The sequence below is a fragment of the Dipodomys spectabilis genome, unplaced genomic scaffold (assembly GCF_019054845.1).
Source record: "Dipodomys spectabilis isolate Male_0828 unplaced genomic scaffold, ASM1905484v1 ptg000043l, whole genome shotgun sequence".
Lineage (NCBI taxonomy): Eukaryota > Metazoa > Chordata > Mammalia > Rodentia > Heteromyidae > Dipodomys > Dipodomys spectabilis.
The window spans coordinates 16,673,158-16,697,909 of record NW_024870720.1 but is presented as its reverse complement, the minus strand read 5'-3'; the positions used below and the strand labels follow the sequence as shown (position 1 = coordinate 16,697,909).

General features: G+C 39.5%; 2 protein-coding genes across 2 annotated transcripts in view; both read right to left on the bottom strand.

Annotated features, from left to right (window-relative positions):
• Positions 1-307: 307 nt before the first annotated feature.
• Arl9 (ADP ribosylation factor like GTPase 9) lies at positions 308-8,226 on the bottom strand. The gene is made up of 4 exons (XM_042678331.1): positions 7,922-8,226; positions 5,443-5,602; positions 1,605-1,780; positions 308-582 (listed from the first exon to the last, which is right to left on the bottom strand). Exons 1-4 carry the CDS (start codon positions 8,207-8,209, stop codon positions 403-405), a joined length of 804 nt encoding a protein of 267 aa, XP_042534265.1. The 5' UTR covers positions 8,210-8,226; the 3' UTR covers positions 308-402.
• A 2,998-nt stretch (positions 8,227-11,224) lies between these two features.
• Positions 11,225-24,752, bottom strand: part of Srp72 (signal recognition particle 72) — a 30,268-nt gene continuing 16,740 nt past the window's right edge. Inside the window, exons 12-19 of the mRNA XM_042678076.1 lie at positions 23,153-23,217; positions 20,729-20,824; positions 19,717-19,820; positions 19,548-19,625; positions 18,157-18,294; positions 16,381-16,418; positions 13,373-13,532; positions 11,225-12,575 (exon numbers count right to left, since the gene is read on the bottom strand). Of these exons, the coding sequence (XP_042534010.1) occupies positions 12,398-12,575; positions 13,373-13,532; positions 16,381-16,418; positions 18,157-18,294; positions 19,548-19,625; positions 19,717-19,820; positions 20,729-20,824; positions 23,153-23,217 (857 nt within the window). The 3' untranslated portion in view covers positions 11,225-12,397. The remainder of the gene's footprint in view (positions 12,576-13,372; positions 13,533-16,380; positions 16,419-18,156; positions 18,295-19,547; positions 19,626-19,716; positions 19,821-20,728; positions 20,825-23,152; positions 23,218-24,752) is intronic.

The window sequence follows — 24,752 nt, the reverse complement described above, 5'->3', positions numbered from 1 at the left end:
CAAATGGATCGTTCAAGTCCCTGAGTTCAAAATCTGGTACTTGAAAAAATAAAAATCCCAATCCTATAGCTGAAGCTGTAGCACAATGGATAGTCTGTGGGTGTAGCACAATGGATAGTCTGTGGGTGTAGCATGTACAAGGCCGTGGGTTTGATCCCTGACACCAAAAATAAATCCCGATTCCTCTCCCACAAATACACTGATATACAAATATTTTTAAGGCTCAAAATCTAAGAAATAATTTTAATGAATTAGCATTATCTTTATATATACGTCATGCACCGAGAAAATAGGAAATGGCTTATTTTTTATTTGAAAGTGGAAACCTTTGGCAACAGGTCTACATGCAACATTTTGTGAGGATGAGCTAGACGATGAACTACACAGTGGCCCTGGTCCTGGTCACTGATAATTAGCAGCCAGATGTGCGATCAGGTCTTTAGCATCTTGTAAAGTGGACGGTATGTCTGAGCCACACTCAGTTACTTGACTTCCAAACAAAAACAGTTTCCTGTTATTTCCTACCTGAGATAATTCCAAAGCATCATGGATATCTGTGATACGATAAGCTGCTTCAAGGTCCTTCACCCAGATTAGAAACAAAAAAATTGGTTATTTTGCAATCCTTTCAGATACATTTCTTGTTACCCTTAGTTATTACTCTTAATGACTCTCCCATTTTAATACAGGGGATATTGTGCCCTCATTAACATGTCGCCAGTGGCTGTCTGACTGTAAATATTTTCACCAGGATGGTTCCAGTGTTTGGATTATCCACATTATTTTCTGAGATGAAATTAAGTCAATATAATACCTTAATTTTCTTTTTTCTTTTTGTTTCTTTTTTTTTTTGGTCGGTCGTGGGGCCTGAACTCTGGGGCTGGGCACTGTCCCTCAGCTCTTCAGCTCAAAGCTAGCGCTCTACCACTTGAGCCACAGCGCTACTTCCAGCTTTTTCTGCTTATGTGGTGCTAAGGAATTGAACCCAGGGCCTCATGCATGCGAGGCAAGCACTCTACCACTGAGCTACCTTCCCAGCCCAATATCTTAATTTTCTAATCAGTTTCTAGTATTATTTTTTCATTGTCTTAAGTCCTCAAGATTTTTTCTATAGGATCAATGATGAAATATTTATTAACGGAAACTTGACTTATTGTTTTGTACATATCATATTTTAGTGAATTAGGTTCAACATACACCGCTGAACTCCTCCCATGTGTGAACCACTAAACTAGGCATTTCAAGGCACACAAAGATGAATAATGATCTCTCCACACTTAAATATATAACATAATGCTGAATGTCTCACGATTAAAAGTACTTTTTTGTTGTTGTTGTTGGTTGTGGGGCTTGAACTCTGGGCCTGGGCGCTGTCCCTCAGGTCTTCAGTTCAAGGTGAGCACTCTACCACTTGAGCCACAGTGCCACTTCTGGTTTTCTGGTGGCTTTCCTGACTGGGCTGACTTTGCATGAGATCCTCAGATCTTAACCTCTTGAGTAGCTAGGATTGCAGGTGTGAGCCACCAGTGCCCGGCTACACTTTTTTTTTTTTTTTTTAAATACTAAAGCTATTCAATATAACTTCTATCTATATAGATTTTTACCTGTTTGTGTGCAAACACAACCAGAGGCAGGACTGGGTTTGCTTTGATTAGTTGATGAAGATATTTCTTAGCTTCTCCTAATCGGTTATGATCTGCTGAATCTACCACAAAGATGAGCAGCAATCCCTTGGACAGGTGCATTTCCCACTGGGAACGGTAAGGTTCACTACCACCAACTGCAGAAAGCAAGACAGGAAGAAGATATCAAAACATTTTGTCACAGTGCCAGAATGAAGACAATTCTAAGTGCCCAGCAGGGTGTTACTGGGGAACATTTGGTCATTAGGGATAACTACTCTTCATTCTGGAATCACAAGAGATTGGTGTGTAGATACCAACCACTAAAGTCTTCTGATAGTTATCTTCCGTTACCCACAGCAGACCCAGCAGCTGCTGCATAGTCAAATGGTAGCCGGTAATTAGATCATTAAAGGAGATAGGTTAAAATACACTTACTCTAAAATATTCTTTTTGGTCAGTCGTGGGGCTTGAACTCTGGGCCTGAGTGCTGTCCCTCACCTCTTCAGGTCACGACTAGTGCTCTACCACTTGAGCCACAGCACCACTTCCAGCTTTTTCTGATTAGGTGGTGCTGAGGAAATCGAACCCAGGGCCTCAGACATGCAAGGCAAGCGCTCTACCACTGAGCCACCTTCCCAGCCCTCTTTTTTATTTTTAAATGTTGTGTGTGTGCATGCACATGAGTGCTGATGTGTTGAGTGAATGAAGCATTTTTATTCTTACTCCATAGATCCATTTATGATGTATTATTTATTCAGTTGCTAACAGACACTTATCCTCGATCTTAACCAGAAGGCCAAGAAATGATCCACCATTCTTGCTTGCTTGCTTGTTTGCTGTTTATGTGTTTTCTGTGCCTGTCCTGGGACTTGAGTTTTGGCCCTGAGCTTTTTTTTTTTTCCCTTCTTGGAGCTTGAGCTTTGGGCCTGAGCACTGTCACTGAACTCTTCAGTTTAAGGTGAGCCCTTTACCACTTGAGCCACAGTGTCAGATCCAGTTTTCTGAGTGGCTAATTGGAGATAAGAGTCTCATGAACTTTTCTGCTTGGGCTGGCTTTGAACCACAATCCTCAGATCTCAGCCTCTGGAGTAGCTAGGATTATAGGCGTGAGCCACCGGTGCCTGGTCAGTCTTGAGCTTTTTGATCAAGGCTAGTGCTCTTCTACTTGAGCCACAGCTCCACTTCTGACTTTTTGGTAGTCTCATGGACTTTCCTGCCTGCACTGGCTTTGGACTATGACCCTCAGATCTCAGCCTCCTGAGTTGCTAGGATTATGGTGTGGATGCCACTAGCATCCATCATCTTGTTGGGCGGTTTTTTTTTTTTTTTTGTCAGTCTTGGGGCTTGAACTCAGGCCCTGCGTACTGTCCCTGAGCTGCTTTTGCTCAAAGCTAGCACTCTACCATTTAAGCCATAGCGCCACTTCTGGCTTTTTTTGTTTATGTGGTACTAAGGAATCAAACCCAGGGCTTCATGCTTGTTAAGCAAGCACTGTACTGCTAAGCTACATTTCCAGCCCATTCATTGTTTGGCATTTTTAAGACAAGAGCTCACCATGTAGCTCAGACTGCTCTCTAATTTATAATCCTCCTGTTTCTACCTCTCAAGAGATTGCTGAATTACAAGCATGTACCACTAATCCCTGCTGGTTGTTTGCTTTTTAAATTCTCTTTCCTTTTACTTTCTTTGGTTTCATTGTTGTTATTCTTTTTTTGGGGGGCGGGGGTTCTGGTCGTGGAGCCTGAACTCTGGGTCTGGGCGCTGTCCCTCAGCTCTTCAGCTCAAGGCTAGCACTCTACCACTTGAGCCACAGCGCCACATCCGGCTTTTTTCTTTTTGCTTATGTGGTGCTGAGGAATCGAACCCAGGGCCTCATGCATGCAAGGCAAGCTCTCTACCACTGAGCCACCTTCCCAGCCCCATTGTTGCTATTCTTGTGTGTGTGTGTGTGTGTGTGTGTGTGAGTGTGTGAGTGTGTTTAGTCTAAATTGTGTATTTAACCTATAAATTTTCAGGTTTTCTTTGCTATAATCACTTAAGATTATAACTCTCCAAATACTTACATTTTTTTTTTTTTGGCATGCCAGTTTTGATTTGTAGATTTGTGGAACTTCCATTTTCAACAATGACTCAGTTCTGAGTATTTTAAATTTCCATTATACTTTTATCTTTGAATAACGTAAAAGGCTATTTAAAAATGAAACTTAGGGACTGGGAAGGTGGCTCAGTGGTAGAGTGCTTGCCTTGCATACATCAGACCCTGGGTTCGATTCCTAAGTACTACATAAGCAGAAAAAGCAGGAAGTAGCAGTATGGTTCAAGTAGTAGATCGCTAGCCTTAAGCTGAAGAGCTGAGGGACAACTCCCAGGTCCAGAGTTCAGGCCCCACAACTGACAAAAAAAAAGTACCTTAAAGGGTTTTAAGATAACAAATATAAGTATTGAAATAGTGCTCTTTGAAAGTAGATGAAAGTAAAAATAAAACCATTACAGCAGTGATCTGAGCACTTGCTGGGAAGCAATCATACTGTACTCACTTAGGTTACATATGTATTTACAGTAATGAGGAGACAGTGAGATGGTTATAAGATTATAGGAGGGAATGCTAAAGCTTTCCTTTAAACTCTGCATTTTCACCAGCATTGAAAAATGGAGATTTTTTTTTTTTTTTAGATTTTATTGTTTTGGAATTCACTTAGTTATGTGGGTAATATTCTACAATGCATATGCTAATGAAGAAGCATGCAAAACTGCATACTTTGGAATGCCTACCTTAGAAATCTATGTGTAGAAAAAGAAAATGAAAAAAAAAAAAAAGAAAAAGAATAAAATGAATATAATCAAATGTGAACAATGTTACAGCTGTGTAGTAAGGATATCAACAGGTCTATTTTCTTTCAGTTTTTCTTTTTTTTTTTGTTGGTTGTGGGGCTTGAGTTCTGGGCCTGGGCGCTGTGCCTCAGCTCTTCAGCTCAAAGCTAACGTTCTACCACTTGAGCCACAGCGCCACTTCTGGTTTTCTGAGTGGTTTATTGGAGATAAGAGTCTCATGGCCTTTCCTGCCATGGCTGGTTTTGAACTGAAATCCTCAGATCTCAGCCTCTTGAGTAGCTAGGATTATAGGTGTAAGCCACCATGCCTGGCTCAGTTTTTCTTTTCTTTCTCTATTTCTTTGATTTTTCTTTTCGAAAAATGTAGAACATTTTAAAAAGGATAGAAAGTGTAGCCAGGCTCCTGTGGCTCATGCCTATAGTCCTAGCTACTTAGGAGGCGGAGATCTGTTGATCACAGTTCCAAGCCAGCTGAAATAGAAGGTCTGAGACTCTTATCTCCAAATAATCATCAAAAAGTTGAAAGTGAAATTGGGGCTCAAGTGGTGGAGTGCTAGTGTTGATCAAAAAAAGCCCAGGGATAGTGCCCAGACACACACACACACACACACACACACACACACACACACACACACACACACACACACACACACACACACACACACACACACGGAGAAACGGAGAAAGTGCTCCCCTGTCCAGGGATAGTGCCCACACACACACACACACACACACACACACACACACACACACACGGAGAAACGGAGAAAGTGCTCACACACACACACACACACACACACACACACACGGAGAAACGGAGAAAGTGCTCCCCTGTCCCAGGCACCTTGGTATTAAACTACATGTGAAGCCTAAAAATGTAGGAAAACCTGATCCAGTACTACTTTTCTGAGGGTCTCAATGTTGATCATAGCATATCTGACTTAAGATGAAAATGGCTATCCCCAAACTAATGAGACAGAGCTTACTTTCCAGGAACTTCATCTGGTTGTTGTCAATGGTAATGCAAACTTCATTGAAACCCTGGGTGGGTGTCACACTCTGCTGGATTTTGTGGGAAGCTAGAGAGTAGAGGAGGCTGGTTTTTCCTGCTCCATCCAGGCCGAGTACGAGGATCTTATTTTTCTCCTGTAAAATAAAAGATAAACTGAAAAACTTGTACTATTAGGGCCTTGATTCCCTGACTTCTTCCCCCTATGGTGGAGCAGATGGAGTTGCAGCAAACCATAATAGAACAATGAAAAAAATGTAGTAAGTCTAAACCAAACAGTACCAACCAGTTAACATCTTCTAATCTGCCATTATTACTTATGTGATATTTAGCTCATATCTCTTATCAACTCCAAGTCTTGGTCAGTCTATTAAATATATTATGTATGTTATAAAGTTATATTATACATATATATAAAACTCAGATACAAAGTTATATTTTATATACATATACACATACATATATATAAAACCCAGGTACATAATAACACAAGTATTTACACAATATATTTAACACATATTTACACAAGTATCATTGATCTCAGAGTCATTTTTCCAGACTTTGTTTCTTGAATTTACATCTTTTGTCAACTGCAGCAGAATTCAGTGCATTCTTTGGGATCTTGGGACCTAGGTGGTTCAAGTACTGAACCAGCATGCAAGCATTTAAAAGTTCATCATTATTAATCTGTCTTGCCTGTAAAATTGGATAAGTTAATTACAAGTTTCCTCTTATGTTTTTAATATAAATATGATTAAGTGAAAAAGTTAAATTTATAGAAATAGTTTAATCAGTCCCAATAACAGGAGTATTTGTTTTAAAACCTAATGTTAAAATCTGGTACACTGGAAACAAATTTTAAAAAGAAGCATCCTAGGGCCAGGTACAGTGATGTATACCTATGATCTCAGCTACTAAGGAGGTAGAGAACAAAAAGATCTTGAGTCAATGTCCACCTCAGAGAAAAGTTAGCAAGAAACATGGCTATAATCCTAGCTATTCAGGAAGCTGAGATCTGAAAATTAGACTCTTATCTCCAATTAATCAGCACAAAAAAATCTGGAGGTGAGGTTCAAGGGGAAGGATAGAGCCATGAGAGAGAAAAGTCAAGGCTCAGAGGTCCAGCCCAAAACATTAAGAAAAAGAAAAGAAGAAAAAAAGTACATGTTCTTGGAGTGAGTTCTTGATGCAAATAGTATTTCTAGATGCAAGTGATACTTTTTTGAGTACTTCATACCTCCACTATTTTCCCCCCACCCCTTTCCCATCCGTATCTAAGTTCCACGGTGCCATTCTGAGCACAAAAAGTTTCCCTGGATGGTTTCAAATTGCACATTTGGCACTAAAAATGTCTGTGGGGAACAGTGATTGAGGGAGTGAGGTTGATTGGAAAATATTATAAACGTGTGGAAATGTAACAATGAATCTCCCTCTATATGACTAATAAAAGCTTTAACAAGAAGATAAAAAATAACTATGGGGTAAGAATTCCTCCAATTTCAAGATGAATATCCTTCTACTTTAATATTTCTGAAATTAAGATGCGTTTTGCTCTGACAGGCAGCACTTTTTCTTTCACAATGATACCTAAAATAATGGTATCCTGGACCTTATTACATATTGTGGTAAACACAGTCACTACTCAGTGATAGCAGCCAGTCACACTGCCGCCCTGACACCCTATCCAATCTAGCAATTGTGCCCTCATATTTTACCTTCTGCTTATGTTTCCAGCCTAAAATACGGGCTTTGGACTCAGTGGTAGACCACAAGTGTGGAGGCCCTGTGTTCAAGTTTCACCATCAAAACCAAACCAATAACATAGAAATTGTGTTTACATTTTAAATAAAAACATTTTAAATAGAAATACTATGAATCATATGCTAGGGAACGCTGAGGTCATTGTGAGTCAAGAGTTCAAGCGCAAAATGTGTATTTGTGAACATTATGTCCTCTGTCCAAAGTTCTTTGGTCATTTATGGCTGTTTTTAGCACAGACCAAGTCTCCGCTAAGAACTCAAAAGGTTTAGAGCCAGAAAGCAGCGAAGGAGCCAGCAGGAACTCCGGGGACGCCGGGCCATCATCTGAGACCTGTCAGGGAAGCGTTTGTCACCCTCCCTTCGGGGTGCTGGTAGTCAGTGGCAGAAGCCAGTGCTGATGAACAAGTACAGAGAGCCCCGAAAGACAGTTTGGGTACATTCGGAAATCCTGTGCCTCGGGAGGTCCCCCGCCCGCGGGCTGACCAGGGGTAGGGAAAGGGTGAAGCTAGGTCGGAGTGAGGGCTGGGGGTTGGTGGTGGGAAGTTCGAAGCCCGGCTGGTCCCTTTCCATCCGGAGGGAAAGCGGCAGGGGAGCCCCGGTTCCCTTCCGCGGTGGGGGGGGGGGGGGCTGACACGTAACAGAGCCCGGCAGACAACGGCCTGGAGATGGGTTCCGGGCGCCCGGGGGGGCTCTTACCTCCGGAGCCTGCGGCGGGGGCAGGGTAGTTAGCAAGGTGTCCCCGTCGTTGTTCTTCTCTTGCTTGCCTTTAAATTGTTCCTTCGCTTTCTCCATGGTCTTCACTGGCTCCTTCCTCCTCTCATCTTCCTTCCTCTTAATCACGATCACCTCCCGGCTTTTCTCCTTCCCCTTCTTTTCCTTCTCCTTGAATTTATTGTCTACCTCCTTCTTTTTCTCTTCTCGTCCTCTTCCCTTAATTTTCTCGACTTCCTTTCCCTTCTCTTTTTTCATTTTCCCCCTGTCCATCCCCACCTACCCGGGCGTCCTTCCTCTCCCCCGCTCAGCGCGCCAGCGCGCTGGGGCGGTGACTCTGAGTCGGGCCAGGTGTGGCTCGCCAGGGAGGCGCGGGGCGGTGACGTGGCGCCCAGGGCGGGGGCCACACCCCGGTCGCCAGGGGTGCTAGCCCCGGAGCGAGGCCGCGGGCTCACCCACCCTAGGGCCGCTCTCGGCCGACTCTCAGAAGCCCCGAATAAAAGCGGGAAGGGCAGGGGTCCAGTCTAGAGAGCCAAGTGAACCAGGCTCACTGTAGGATAACTGCGTCACTTGCTCCCTGGCATGATTCTGCCCGGTCAAAGTATGGCAGAAGTTTTCTATGAAGGAGGGGTCCCAAGCCATCTTAGTGTCTGATCTTTATGGCTTCAACTGTAGCGCCTGCCCTGCCAGGGGGTGTGTCCACCTAGCCAGGCAGGACAAGTCCTGATACTCCCAGATTCCCTCCAGCTCACAACCCGGAGGAGCCTTTCACAGGCAAGGTAGTGCATCTCTCCGCCTTCCATCTTGAGTTGTGATTCAGGACAAAAAAAAAGTAAATAATTTGCTTTAAAAAAACAACCCTGGAGATTAAAAAATCTGTGAAAATTAAGTAGCCTGTCAGGATCCTGGTATGGCTTAGTATCAAAATCCAAATCAAGCCATAGTCTAGTCATCCCTAATGATCTGTATGTGGTAATTTAGGCACCCAACATAAGGTTTTTGTTTTGTTTAGTTTTGGTCATGGGACTTCGCACTGTCCCTGAGCTTTTTTGCTCAGGATTAGCCTTCTACCACTTTGAACCACAACCTCACTTCTGGTTTTCCAGTGGTTAATTGAAGATTGTGTCACAGACTTTTCTGCCAGAGCAGGCTTTGAACCTTGATTCTCAGATCTCAGCCGCCTGAGTCACAATGATTACAGGTATGAGCCACCAGCACCTGGTGTTATTTTCTATTCACCTGAGTTATAGTATAGTTTTTAGGGCTGAACGGGTAAGCTATAGCTCAGTAGCCTAGTCAGGCACAAGAGCTCAGTAGAAGATAAAAAACAAATACTTTAGTTTTTACAGTCTCAGATGTGCTTCAAATAGGCCTGTAAAAAACAATTATTGAGCTGGGCACTGGTGGCTCACACCTGTAATCCTAGCTACTCAGGAGGCTGAGATCTGAGGCTTGTGGTTCAAAGCCAGCCCGGGCAGGAAAGACCGTGAGATTCCTATCTCCAATAAACCACCAGAAAACCGAAGTGGCGCTGTAGCTCCAGTGGTAGAGCGCTCCCCTTGAGCTGAAGAGCTGAGGGACAGCACCCAGACCCAGAGTTCAAGCCCCATGATCAAAAAAAACCAAAAAAAAACAAAACCCAAAACAATTATTGAATGGCAATTCCAGAAGGCTTCAGTGATGCCAGTATTTATTTTTTTGGTCAGTCGTGGGGCTTGAACTCAGGTCCTGGCCACTGTCAATGTACCTCTTTGGGCTCAAGACTAGAGGTCTACTACTTGAGCCACAGAGCCATTTCTGGTTCTGAGATTAAGAGTCTCAAGGGGAACTTTTCTGCCTAGGCCGGTTTCAAACCATGATCCTCAGATCTCAGCCTCCTGAGTAGCTAGGATTATAAACATGAGTCACCTAACATAAAAACGTCACAGCTTATGTTAGGTATTTCCAGTTGTCTTACAACTACTAAGCTTAATGACCTTAAAAAAAATGTTTGAAGCCAGGTTCTGGTAGCTCATGGAGCCACTTCCTAGATACTTAGGAGGCTGCGATCTGAGAACTACAGTTCAAAGCCAGGGGAAATAAGAAGACTCATGAGCCTTTTCTCTCCAATTAAGTACCAAAAAAGCAGAAGTAGGCTGTGGCTCAGTGGCAGAATACTAGTCTTACACAAAAAAGCTCAGGATCAGTACCCAGACACTGAGTTCAAGCTCCAGTACTAGAACGAGTATGCACACTCCCCGCCAGCCCCATTTGAGATGCTATGTAATGACCTTAAAAAACATTTGCCTTTATTTGTTTATATACCTACAAGCATGAAAACTTTTCAGTGGAATACTGAGGTTCTCCCATCCCATTAGTTTTGTGGCTTTGATGAGAAGGTTAGGGGACAATTTTAGATATTCAGGTTAAAAAATTCTTAAGATATACCAATCAGGCTGTGCCTGAGTTGCTTAAACTGTAATCTTAGCTACTTGGGACAGAGACCTAAGGTTCAAAATCAGCCTGGGCAAAAAAAGCATGTGAGATTCTTTATCTCCAATTAATCATCAAACACTCAGCCTTAAACAAAAGTTAGGCAAGAGTACAAGGCCCAGACTTCATACGCTAGTGCAGACATAAACACACATGCACACACACACACACACAGATATACTAACCAGGAAGTATTCCAAAAACCCCAACACCCAAAACACCTGTATCCATATTCACTGCTAGAATATTTTATTTTAAAATGTGCCACAGTGAATATATCCACACTGATTTTTATAAATGTACACATACACACGTATACACAAAGTATATGTGTCACTGGCTAAACGCCTGTCCAAGAGAACACGAATACTAGAAAGTTAATGTAGATGTTTCCACTTCATTTGAATAACTTATGTGTACTGAGGCTTCAGTTCCTTAGCAAGGACTAACAATATCAATGGCTGTTAATAACAAAAACTAAATGGGATCTTTAACTTTCACCATGTCTTGGGTCAAAAATTTCAATGATAAATCATCTTCACAAGATTCTGTTGCTTAGTTAACCTAGAAAATTAACTATCTTTAACCACAAAAAATTAATGGACCTACGTAATTATTTATAATTATTCCTCTAATGGGGAATAATTTTTACCCAGACTATTCTCTGTGAAGCTCAAAAAAGTATTATGCCTAATAAATCATTTTTAGATGTTTAGATGTCAAATGCAGATTCTGATTATACTAAATGAAAGGCAGCACCCATTTCTTGTAAAAGAGAAGTTTGTTTTTTTAAAAAAAATTCAAAGTTTCAGTAGGTATGTTCAGTCAAACACAGCAGCACTTTATTAACAAGAACAGAGTAATTTGATCACAAGGAAATAGAATTCTAAAGTAAATGGTATCTTGGGCAGCATAAAATGAATACTAAACAAGGGTATGCATCCCAATGTGTGTCTCAGATGTAGAATGTGAAGGTGGCTTGTAAGCAAGGAAAGACATGAGCAGCATTTACATCACACACCAACTGTAAAATACATTTATCACTTTGAGAATGGCAATGAATGGTTATAGCCAGTAAATAGAAAAAAGAGCCATTTGAGTAGCAATTAATTGGGCCAAACACTCATTAAATTTTAATACTGCCTGATACTGTTTCCTCTTTACATAATGAAGTTAATGTCTGTGTTTTTGATAGGGGCCATTATATCTTTCTGATTGACAGTTCAAACTCATCTGACTTCAGACCACTAGGTCTAAAAGTCAACTACTTGTAACATTGATGGAGTTTTTTGTTTGTTTGTTTTGAGGTCTTCAATGGTGCTGCTGAATCAGCATATTAACATAATCTGAAAATGATTAGGGACAGAAAGGACCATATAATACTTTTCATATATAAATAAAATAGCCCACATTCCAGTATCACATACCAGAAAATGCACGGTTAAAATTCAGACATTTAGTTTGGTCTTTTTGTGGTTACATTAAGTGGAGAATATTACTGGTTCTTACTAAGGTCCCTTTCATCACATGATATTTCTAAACAAATACTTGGAATGCTTAGAAGATGTTACTTTTAGTCGCCTAGGGCCTCCTTAAGACATAATTTAAAGTGGGACATAAATAGGAACAAGTGTTTTAGACTCCAGTTAAAACAGTAGGAAGTTTCTTTTTAAATCCTGGGAAATCATATAACCTGCCTTATTTGTAAAAAGGAAAAAATGAATCAGCACACAAAGATAAAGGATGCAACAGATACCTAGGTAGGTAGCCACCCAATCATGTTCAGTCCTCACACTCCGAAAGCTAGGTGGTACAAGTTGGCCAAGTCTGACTATGCAGTTTGAAGATGTTTTCCTACTGGATGCTTAAGAAATTATTTTATGAAAATGTGGGGATGGAAGAGAGCAGTTCTGTGCTTCTTGCTGTGTTACCTTTATTACGTTCCTAGTGTCACTAGTTTAAAAACAGCCTCCAACAAGAACATTTTAATCACCAGCCACCTTTTCCTCCTTTTTTCTTTTTCTGCTGCTGCTTCTTTTTGGTTGCTGGAGCCCCCGCAGGCTTCTGGTGTCTTGGGGGTATGATGTTACTTGTAGAGGCAGATACTGTTGCTGCACTGCCAGGCCTTGGGGAGGTGGGTGGGCTGCTCACAGTTTTACTGGCATCTCTGAAACCATCAGACCACAAAGGTTTTGATTATTTGGAAATTTAACAAAGGAAAAGAGTATAAAAATGTATGAGCAATAGCTTTACTTTCTACAGCTAAGAAGCTCCTGTATCTTTTCCACTTCTTGCAGAGTGGATACCCCAACTCACTCCCCATTTTTCTTGTCAATAAAATGTTTACACTATTTTAAAACTAAAGAAAAAAATAATGGAGAAGCGTTAAGGGAGTGCCATGGGGAAGGAAGACTGGGAAACACTGTATACATTTGTGGAAATGTCACAATGGAATATTCCATTGTATAGCTAATGTATGCTAATAAAAAATTGCAAAGAAAGAAAAAATAATATATAATACATGCCCATTTTTAGAAATATAAAAAAATAGAGAATTAAATGATCTATAACTGCATGTAGAAATATTTTAAATCTACCTACCTACCTATCCATTTTTGTATGTGGTTCTAGGATTGAATCTAGGGCATGTGCATGCTAGCAAAACACCATCACTGGGCTTGACCCTCAGTCCCTACAATAGTTTTTACATTGCAAACATGTATCTAAGATAACTTGCAGAGTGATTTAAGTGTTAGTGCCCTTCCTTAACAAGTACAAGGCCCTGAGTTCAAACTGCACTACCATCACAACAAAAATAAAATTATATTTGTAAATATATATGTGTGTATAAACATATACACAGATATGTAAATAAGTAGATTCTCACTAATACCCTTGAGGCAATCTCAGAAATAATCCATAGTACATATTGTAAGAGACCTCTATTGTGATGCTGTAACTCACAGTTCAGATGAAGCTCCTGCAGTAGCTCCCTGAGTCCCTTTTCCAATCTGATCCTTCTTTTTACCCTTCTTTCTTCCTCGATAGTAAGAGCGTTCCCTCATTGGTAGCCACCTTTCTGGATCTGGGGTGACTTTTGGGTCATAATTCTTAGGCAGCTTTCCTATGTAACAAATGTTAAAAAAATGAGAATATACCTTTAATATTTTGATTATTTGTTTAAACAATATAAGGAATAAAGACTACAAATAAAATTTGTCTGAGAAAGTTGATTTATATAATCTAGACCTTCTTTCTTTTTGTCAGTTGTAGGGCTTGAACTCTGGGCCTGGGTGCTGTCCCTCAGCAATTCAGCTCAAGGCAAGTGCTCTACCACTTGAGCTTACAGTGCCACTTCTGGTTTTCTGGTGGTTTATTTGAGATAAGAGTCTTATGGAATTTCTTGCCCAGGCTGGCTTTGAACCACGATCTTCAGATCTCAGTCTCCTGAGTAGGTAGGATTATAGGCATGAGCCACCGGTGTCCGGCATCTAGACCTTATTTCTAAGCATAATATTTCAAGGCCATAAAGGAAAAGACTTCACAGATATAGCTACCTAAAAATTTAAAATTTAAGCCAGGCACTGGTGGTTCATGCCTATAATCCTAGCTACTTCGGAGGCTGAGATCTGAGGACTGCAGTTCAAAGCCAGTCCAGGAGGAAAGTCTGTGAGACTCTTATGTCCAATTAACCACCCCCAAACCCCCCAAAATAAAAAACCAAAACCCAAAAAAACTTGAAGTGGCGATGCGGCTCAAGTGATGAGTGCTAATTATCCTAGAGCACAAAAGCTCAAGAAAGTGCCCAGGCCTGGCACCAAGAAAGATAAAAGCCTGGGCTAGCTTTGAACCATGATCCTCCTATCTCTGAGTAGCTAGGATTACAAGATTGAGTCACCAGTATGTTGGTTTGCTTAATCATACATATGTACTTATTGACTTAAAAAAACTTTTTTTTTATTATTTTTGAGTAGTTATGCAAAAAAGTTCCCATTCTACAAAATAGTATATGTATACAAGGTGTTTGACAACATCGTCACCCATAGGTCCTAACCCATCCCTTCTCACTTTAAAAAAAAAATTGAGATTAGGTGATTACATAAATTTCACATATTTCACAGTACTGTAGAATAGTGATACTTAAAAGTCACAAAGACATTTTAACCTTCACAAGGCACACTGTCATTATCATGGTCTATACAGTTTGTGAATTCTATGAGCTTTGACAGTACAAATTATTTTTTCCTTATCAGGTGATGTTTACATCTCTTTCCTTTTGCTTAGTGTAGGTTGTTCCCTCTTCCCCTCTAATTCCTCCCTTCCCATCACCTACTGACTTTTTATCTGAGTACTCTGACACTTAAAAGTAAAGAATCAATAACACTTTAAGACAATGGATTGAATGTGAACATTAGCTTTTTCTCTGTATTTTTTTTCCCCTTTAAAAATTCAGTTTGAGGTGCTGAGCAATGTGAACCTCACAAGTGTTTCACTAGGTTCAGGAATTCAGAACAGCTGTTCTGGACCCCACTGAACTCAATGGGCTGGTTTTGGCTAACTGGGAACAGCAGTTTTTACCTAAATGGTTGATGGCAGAATGAACTTTTACAAACTCATGCAGTCTGAGGTGCTGAGTAATGTTTTGCACTTCTTTAAAAAAAAATGTTTCTTGTGCCAGTACTGGGGCCCTGGCTCTCCCTTAGCTTTTGTGCTCAAGGCTCTGCACCACTGCTTGAGCCACAGCTCCACTTCTACTTTTTATTAATTGGAGAACAGAGTCTCAAGAATTTGTCTTTCCAGGCTGGCTTTGAACCACAATACTCAGATCCCAGCTTCCTGAGCAGTTAGAATCCTAACTATATAGGCGTGAACCCCAGGCATCCTGCAATTTGTGCATTTAAGCTTCACTAGAATGGTAATAAACATACTGGAAGAAGAGAAAAATAAAAGTAAGATTTAGAAGCTGAAAAAAGACAGGAGCATTGGTAATAGAGTTATCTAATACTTAGGGGAAACCTGAGTAGTAGTGGACAAAATTAATCTGATTTATACTTCAGACTTCCCCCCAAAATAGGAACCGATATGTGGCTTTAAGAATAACCTCTGGCTAGATGATGCCCAAGCACAGTAATTCTACCCATAGCCTAAGCCAATTAATGTACAATATTCTTTGGAGAGTGGTTCAAGGGTTAGATATTGACTTGGTTAGCTCAGTCAGATTAACAAGTAAGGCTTGCTGAGTCTAGAGTCCCTATCTGTTCTGCTAGCTGTAAGTGATAAGAATGTGGCTCCATTTCCAGCAAACATTCTGAGAACAAAAACAGAGATACAACTACCACTGAATCAACCAACCTTGATGAAAACTTATTTATTTTTTTTGGGGGGGGGAGGGGGCGGTGGGTGAGCTGCTCCAGGGCTTAAACTCTGGGCATGGGTGCTATCCCTGGGCTCCTTCTTGCTTGAGGCTAGCACTTGAGACCATTTGAGCCAGATGCCATTTCTGGCCCTTTTTGTATAATTACTGTAATTGGACATAAGAGTCTCAAGGACTTTCTTGCCTGAGCTGGCTTTGAACCATGATCCTGAGAGCTCAGCCTCTGTAATCCTGGATTACAGGTATGAGCCGTGAGCCATTGGTGCCCAGCGGAGGGGGGAGGAGGGGGCGGCACTTTTTTAAAGACTACTTTATAAACAGTGCATTTTTCTAAGTGACATTGAAGGAATTTTATATTTATACCCCAAAGATCCTAAAGTATTAAGGACTTACTGCATAGTAGGTATTATTCTAAGACTTTACAAGTAACATTTCATTTCATTATTTGAGCTATAGTATGATATATGATTTTACTGATGAAAAACTCAGGTTAGTATGTTAAATTCACAGTTGCCCAGTGCAAGAACACGATGGAAACAGTTTGAATCTAGGCCATTAAACTCGTTACACTCCTTAAAAATTTGTTTAAAAACCTTACCCTTCTTTTTCTTCTTCTTCTTTTTCAGATCTCCCTGTCTGAAAATCAAGAAAAAAAAAATGATTACTATCCTTGTAGTAAGTACACAGGAGAGAGCAAACTGGGTGGTTTGTCAGAAGTGTGGTTTTAAGCCTTAGTAACAGCTAACAAACTAACTGAAATACTAATGCCACTTAAATTCAATCACAATTTAAATACTGTAATTTATAAGGTAATTAGAAAGGAGGCAATAATTGTTTTTAGAAACTATATAACAATTACATGGAACAAAACTTAACTGGTACACACTGAACTTAATTTAAAACTTTTCCAATGTAAATAGGTTACCTTCTAAAAACAGTTAAATATCCTATCTTTTAACCTATCTAAAGTATCTAAATAGCAATCAAAGTATGCTAGGTAACTTGCGTAAATTTAAAAATCTACAACCATGGAGTAAGTTATTCTATATTTAACAGGAGTTTAGAATCTTTACCAGAAGAAAAAATGGGTAAGTAAAATAGCTGTAAAAATTGTCTCTGGTTAAAAAAAAAAAAAGTAACAAAATACCAAGAGAAAGAAATAGGAAGGCCAGTTTCTGAGATGGAACTGAATTCAATCTTTCCTATAATAAACTTTTATAATAAACCTTAAAAAAATCTGTCTCTGGAGGGCTGGGAAGGTGGCTCAGTGGTAATGTGCTTGCCTTACATGCATGAAGCCCTGGGTTCGATTCCTCAGCACCACATAGCAGGAAAAGAAAAAAAAAGAGCTGTCTCTGGATAGATATGCCAAACAAGTTACACTGGGCAAGGTTGTATTGGACAGTGGTAGGAGGAAGACCCACTTAAATTTTACCTTTTAGTGTGCTTTTTTCTTTTTCAGTGATACTGAGAATTGAACTCAAGACCGTTCTATATTCTAGGTAATGTTGTATCACTGAGCTACACTCCCAGACAGCATCTTTCAAACTCTGAATCATGTGAATTTATGACTTTTTTTAAGATACGTAAAGCCATTATTAAGTTATGTTAGCAAAATAGAAAGATACTGAAAAGGGCTGAGGAAATCAAGAAAACATTTCAAATTAATGGTCAATCACTCTAAAAGCTAGAGTGAAGAAGAAGAAAAAAAAATGTTTTGGTTGCTTTTTTTCTTGTTGGGCAATGGGTTTAAAGGCAGGGCCTGGGTGCTATCCCTGAGCTTTTTTGCTCAAGGCTAGTGCTCTACCCCTTTGAACCTCACCTCTATTTCCTTTTATGTGTGTGTGTGGTTTATTGGAGATAAGTTTCATGGATTTTCTTGCCCAAGCTTGCTTACCATGAGCCTCAGATCTCAGCCTTCGGAATTAGCTAGAATTATAGGCACAGGCCACCAGTATGCACCTGTAAGTTAGAGGCCAATCTGGCCTTGTTTTGAGTTTGACTCAAAAACAAAACATACACACACACAAAGATATAGAAGTTAGAGCAAATGAGGAATAAGGACTAGGCATAGCAAAAAATAAAAGAAAAAGAAACAAAAGAAGATTTAGCTTTACTTACATGGAAGTTTTATGGATGTATTTTTTATTTCTTAATTAAAATTAACATGAGAGAATGTTTTAGAAAAAAGAACAAGTTGTTTTCAATTAGGAAAACACAAAGTGGTGATGCACGCCTGTAATTTCAGCATTTGGGAAACCTGACTAATGGAGGAGCATCTTGAGTTTTAGGCCAGCATGACTTACACAGTGAGTTGAAGGCTGGCCTGGGCTATGTAGCAACATCCTGTATCAAAAAGGAGAGAAAAACATACCCTTGTTCCTTTGGTTGACTATCTCCAGTAACTTTTCCACCCTTCTTCCGAATGTATGTAGCACCAGGAGAATTTTCAAGAGCATCGACATCTATTTTCAGAGACATACTATCTGAAGAGGGCAAGTGTTTACTAAGACTGGGATAGAACAGGAGTTTAGGAACACAATATATACACATGCACAACTGTTTCTAAAATTGGAATAACACAAGATCAGCACAGCAAAATTCATGAAACATTTCATATTTTAAAAAAAACAAACTGTGGGGCTGGGAAGGTGGCTCAGTGGTAGAGCGCTTGCCTTGCATGCATGAGGCCCTGGGTTCGATTCCTCAGCACCACATGAGCAAAAAGAAAAAAGCTGGAAGTGGTGCTGTGGCTCAAGTGGTAGAGTGCTAGCCTTGAGCTGAAGAACTGAGGGACAGCGCCCAGGCCCAGAGTTCAGGCCCACGACCGGACCCCCCCCCAAAAAAACAAAACAAAACAAAACAAAAACTGGTAGGTGCTAGTGACTCAAGCCTGTAATCCTAGCTACTTAGCAGGCTGAGTTCCAAGCCCGCCCAGGCAGAAAAGTCCCCATGAGATCTGGAATTGGTGTATTGTGGCTCAAGTGGTAGAGCGCTAGCGTTAAGCACAAAGAGGCTCAAGGACAGAGCCCAGGCCGCGTTCAAGTCCCATAACTGATGACTACCCACCCCCACCCCTCCCTGTGCAAAAAAACCACTTTCTTTTCCTGAGTCCTTTCATCAAAAGCAAAAATAGTTCTTTAATTCTTTGTTTATACCATAAGCAAGTATACCAGTTATATAGCATATATTGTAAAACGAGAACTTGAAGAGTCAAAATGTAACCATCTATTATTCCATGGCAGTTCCAAAAACTTATCAAGCTAAGAAAATACAAGCTTGTTCAAGGCAAGGGCTCTGATCTATGGCTGCTTAGCACCTGCCACTTCACATAATTTAGGAATGCACCCTGATTCATATAGTACGTATGACACAAGTTCAGTCATGACACCGAATCCTCTTAACAGTAATTGTTTGAGATGGACATGTGACTCACTAGTTCACTCAGAGTAACATTTCATCTACAACTCCTCACATAGAAATAGGCTTCCTATTATTTACTCAGTAACAAATGTGGAGGAATATAGGGCTGAAGCTTGTTTTTACTTTTGATTCTGGATCAAACTATCCCAAGGTGGACCTATCACTTTTTATTTTCCACTGTATTTTTAAATCTCATTGATCAATAATTCTAACTTTTCCTCTTACTAGTTAGAAAGGGATGTTAGTTGAAATCGACAACAGAAAAATACCTGGTCAGAGTAAGGACCAGAAGAACTCTATTGTTCTGTGGGGAGCTGTATAGAACAACGATGAAAAGGATACACTTTTGCTTTCTCTGGATCTACAAGCGAGTAAGCAGAAATAAGCTGCGCCAGGGTGTGAATATCTTTTGGATTTTGTCTAAATAAAGAAATAAGAAAGTTATTGATCCATTTACAGAACGAAGAATATACAACACTATAATATGACTTCAACACTTCTCAGAGCTTACTTCCATAGCTGTTCCAGGTCACTAATTGCCTCCTTTTTCCGCCCATATTTGAGCTTGTAGTTTGCAGCTTCTCTTACCAAGGACAAATGAGCAGGAGATTTAGGCTAAAGTTAAAAACAAAAAGTTTTAAGCCAAATATAAAAAAACTCAATGAAGCTGTATTTATTAGACCTTTAAAATAGACCTCTCCATCAAATTATAAATAATATAAATTATAAATAATAATGTCTGAAATAACAAAATTACACATACAGGAAAGTGAACACACAAGTTAGTATAAGTAATCACCAATTTAAGAATATAAACTAGAACATAAATAGCTAAACCATAAACATAAATATAAACCAGATCTGTTTAGATTATATATAGGTAAAATTAAATCTTAGAGCTAGGCTACCAGAGTTCTAAAGCATTAATCTGATGTAACACTTCTCAGAACACTGTTGTCCATCCACTGCTAATAGTGGTTAAGTATAAATGCCACATGTATGGATAGATGGCTGTTGGTAAGTGGATACTGTCTATGTAGAGAAAAAAAAATGAAGATGCTTTTGATAGGTGGAGACAGAAGAAACCATTATTGCATATTCCAATAATTACCACCATGGATGGTAATTACCACAGCGGTAATTACGTCCTCTAGCCACTTAAATGTATCTTTTTATGTGTAATCATATAATTACTTCTTGAGATTCTGCACACAAATACATGTACAGACCCACAGAGGAAGCAGATATAAAAAGTATAAATGAATTGGAGATGTAGCTCAGCAGTAGAGTCCAATGCTAAGCCCTGAATTTGATTCCCAACTCCCTCCCCCCTATTCTATGTATTGCTTACCAGTTGTTTTTGAACTTGGTATACTTTAAAAAGTATTTGATAATCTAGTAACAGCATTATATTTTAAGTGGCAACTTGACATTCTTCAATTTCTGACCTTTTGAGTTCACTGTTGCAGCTGTTCACTATTAATGTAAAACCAATTCTCAAAACATTCTAGTCATTTATTTACCTGATGGTTTTGATACCACTGGATAGCTTGTGTGAAGACCTCAATAGCACTATCAATATCTTCCTCATGGCTATACATGGTCACTAGTGCAGATACCTATACACCCAAAGGAAAAAAAATGAATAAAATTCTCCCTTAAGTCTCAAATACACTTGTTTTTGTTTTGTTTTGGGCATTTGTGAGGCCTGAACTCAGAGCCTGTCTCTGAGCTCTTTTTTTTGCTCAAGGCTAGCACTGTACCACATTGAGCCACAGCGCCACTCTAGTTTTCTGGTGGTTAACTGGAGATAAGAGTCTCAGGGACTTTCCTGTCCAGGCTGGCTTAGAATAACGATCCTCAGATCTCAGCCTCTTGAGTAGCTAGGATTATGGGCATGAGCCACCAGTACCCAGATGAAATACATTTTCCCAAAGTGAAAAATAAGAAATAGCAAATAAAGATTATTACACTCTCCTACATAACTAATTCACCATAAACATTACTCCTAGAAATAACATGAACATGAACAGTGCTTCCAAAATAGGAAGGCTGTCACTATAAAGTAAACCTTTCTTCTAAAGTATTGCTGGTTCACAGTTTAAGTTCAAGAGTTGAAAGTAAGTGTTTAGACACACTTATAATACTGTAAGACATCTCTAGAATTCAACTGTGTGATCAGTGGGGTATACACTAATGTGGTTCAACTCCTGTGATAAGCTAGCTCTCCCTGTGGCCTGAGCTGCATAAACTAAGTATGCTTGAGGGACAGTAAGGAGGACCAGATGGTTAGAGTGGAAGGGAGAGGAATTTGGAGGAAAAGAAGACAAGCATAGAAGGAAACAAAAACAAAAAGTTAGATCTTTAAAAAATAGTAAAACTGGGCTGGGAAGGTGGCTCAGTGGTAAAGTGCTTGCCTTGCATGCATGAGGCCCTGGGTTCGATTCCTCAGCACCATATAGCAGAAAAAGCTGGAAGTGGCACTATGGCTCAAGTGGTAGAGCACTAGCCTTGAGCTGAAGAGCTGAGGGACAGTGCCCAGGCCCAGAGTTCAGGCCCCACAACTGGCAAAAAAAAAAAAAAATAGTAAAACTGATAAACCTCTGATCAGAAAGATAAGAAAAAAAGAGAAAAGATACAAGAGGCTAATATAAGTAACAAAAGGAAGGAGATACAAAGATACAAAGAGAACAGATATGAGGAGGACAAAAAGGAAATACTATGCACAACTTCTATGGCAACAACCTACATGGAATGAATAAATCCCTTAAATTAAGGCCTGATATTAAATATTAGAAACATCTTACTTTCACCTGTACATACTTAATGACTGAATATAATCATTGATTAATTTGACTGAATATATTAATTCCAACAGGAAATAACCATAACACAAGCCACAAAATATGAATTAAGAGGGAAAAAGATAGTGAATTCAAATCACTTGCAACTATGTATGAAGATGGCATAAGGAGTCTCGATGAAAGTTACTATCTATAGGAGGCTGTGGGATGGGGAAAGAAAAAGCAACGGACAGGGTTATTCTGATAAAAACGTGTGTGTCTGGAATGGCATGGTACAATATACACTAAAACAAACAAAAGCAATGACAGGAAAATGTTGAGAATGGATGCCAACAGGATGAGCAATGCCAGGAGGGTAAATGAGAATAAGATGAAAGTAGTTTATTTCCATGTATGAAAAAGAACAACGAAACCTTTTGAACTTGATGGGGAGTGGTGTAAAGGAGACTGAAAGAGGGAGTGAGTTTGGGATATATTGCCTGCGAGTTTGGAAATGACAAGGTGAAACTCCCCTTGTTCAGCTAATACATGCTAGCAATCAACCAATCAATACAAGTCATATTATTACACAATTACTGAGTGCTAATTGCAAATAAGTTGTGCATCAACAACAGTTCATTTAATAAACAGATGGATATCCTACCACTGAATAATTAATATCTGTTAGTGATCAATCCTATGGTATTTCAATAGAGAACTAAAAACCAAATTTACTAATTTAACTTAAAAAAAAAACCCTCTGGAAGTTCAAACTGTGGCTCAAAGTGGTAGAGTGCTTGTCTTGAGCACAAAAGCTTAGGGATCACGCCTAAGCTCTGGATATACGTCTCACAACCAATAACAACAACAAATCACTAACACCATAAATAATTTAGGCTAAAAAAAATGTCCTCTATGGGTCTCAGATTATTTGCAGTTGGCTTTCACTGATAACCTAAGGCCTAAATAGTGTCTGCCATACTTGACTGAGTAATAAACCAACAAAAGGCAGAGGGCAGAATGAAATTAAATTTATTCTAGGTAAATTACTGTTAAAAACTTTTTGTGTTTCCTAATTCATAAATTTGAGAAAATAAGAAAATAAAGAGACATCAGATAAGCAAATTCTGCCAGCTTTTCAGAATATTTTACTTACAAACTCACCATTCCTGGTTTATGCTTTAACTCTTCTATGCTTCTTAATATTAGACATGCTTTGGAAATATTACCTTAAGAGATTAAAAACACCACAGTGAAGGAAGCATACATAGAAAAACAATACAAGAAATTTTACTTCTTCTCTTATCCTAAGGAAATAAACAATGAATTGTATTTAGTAACATCTTTAAATATATAAGCTTTAAGAGATTAAAAACACCACAGTGAGGGAAGCATACATAGAAAAACAATACAAGAAATTTTACTTCTTCTCTTATCCTAAGGAAATAAACAATGAATTGTATTTAGTAACATCTTTAAATATATAAGCTTTTAGGTTTGGGGGACAGTATACTTCATTTTTTCAGATAAGGAAATTAATATTCACATCTAGGTACACGTGGCTCACACCTATAATCACAGGAACTTGCAGTTTGAGTCAGCCTAGACAGGCAGACTTGAGAGTGATCTCCAATTAACCACCAAAAAGCCAGAAATGGAGCTGTGTGACTCAAGAAGCAGAGGATTAGCCTTGAGTAAAGAAGCTCAAAGACAGCGTCCAGGCCCCAAGTTCAAGCCCTAGAACTGGAAAAAAAAAAAAAAAGAAAAGGAAAAAGAAAAATTCTTTACCCATTTTTGTGTCAGTACTGGGATTTAAACTCAGGAACTAGGTGCTACCCTTATTCAGCTTTTTTTTTTTTTTTTTTTTGCTGGTTGTGAGCCTGAACTCTGGGCCTAGGAACTGTGCCTCAGCTTTTCAGCTCAAGGCTAGCGCTCTACCACTTGAGCCAAAGCGCCACTTCAGCTTTTTCTGCTTATGTGGTGCTGAGGAATCAAACCCAGGTCCTCATGCATGCAAGGCAAGCACTCTACCACTGAGCCACCTTCCCAGCACCGTTACTCAGCTTTTTTGTTCAGTGCTTTATCACTTGAGCCACAGCTCTATTTTCAGCATTTTTTGGTGGTTATGCGAAGCTACGAGTTTCCTTCCTGGACTGGCTTCGAACTGCAAACTTGAGATCTCAGTTCCTGGGTAGCTAGGATTACAGGAGTGATCCACCAGCTCCTGGCTAGATAATTTATTTATTTGCATAACCTTACAAAAGTAATGGCAACTCCCAGTCTGATGGGTTTTAGTTCTCTCCTTTACCACTACAATTTGAAGGGATAGGTCTTTCCAAAGGATATATTACTATAGACATGACTGCAATGAAAAATTGTGGTGTTAAACTTTTTCATTCACTGAAAACTTCAGTAACATACCTTCCATTCTCTAAAGCAAAACCATTAGAGCTGTATGACAGTATTTTATGCAATGTTGTAAATGTCCTATTATCTGTGCCATCCAGCAGAGCAGCCATTACATACACGTGGCTACTAAGTTTCTTAAGTGTGGCTACGACAACTATATAATCAATTAGTTGTATAGGGGGGGTCTCATTTTGATAAGTTTATATGTGCATCCTATGCATCCTGATCCCTGCATCACTACTTCATCCCATTTCCTTCCCTGCGTCACTGCTCCCTGTTCACACATGTCCATAATATATTTTTTTAAAATTTTAATTGATTTTTTTATTGTGAAAGTACCATACAAAGGGGTTAC

Excerpts from the sequence above, each read along its gene's own strand:
- Arl9 (XM_042678331.1), bottom strand. The coding sequence starts at position 8,209 with ATGGACAGGGGGAAAATGAAAAAAGAGAAGGGAAAGGAAGTCGAGAAA. Across the intron at positions 5,603-7,921 it reads CCCCGCCGCAGGCTCCGGAG|GAGAAAAATAAGATCCTCGT; the intron begins GTAAGAGCCCCC and ends TTTATTTTACAG. Across the intron at positions 1,781-5,442 it reads CCAGATGAAGTTCCTGGAAA|TTGGTGGTAGTGAACCTTAC; the intron begins GTAAGCTCTGTC and ends TGCTTTCTGCAG.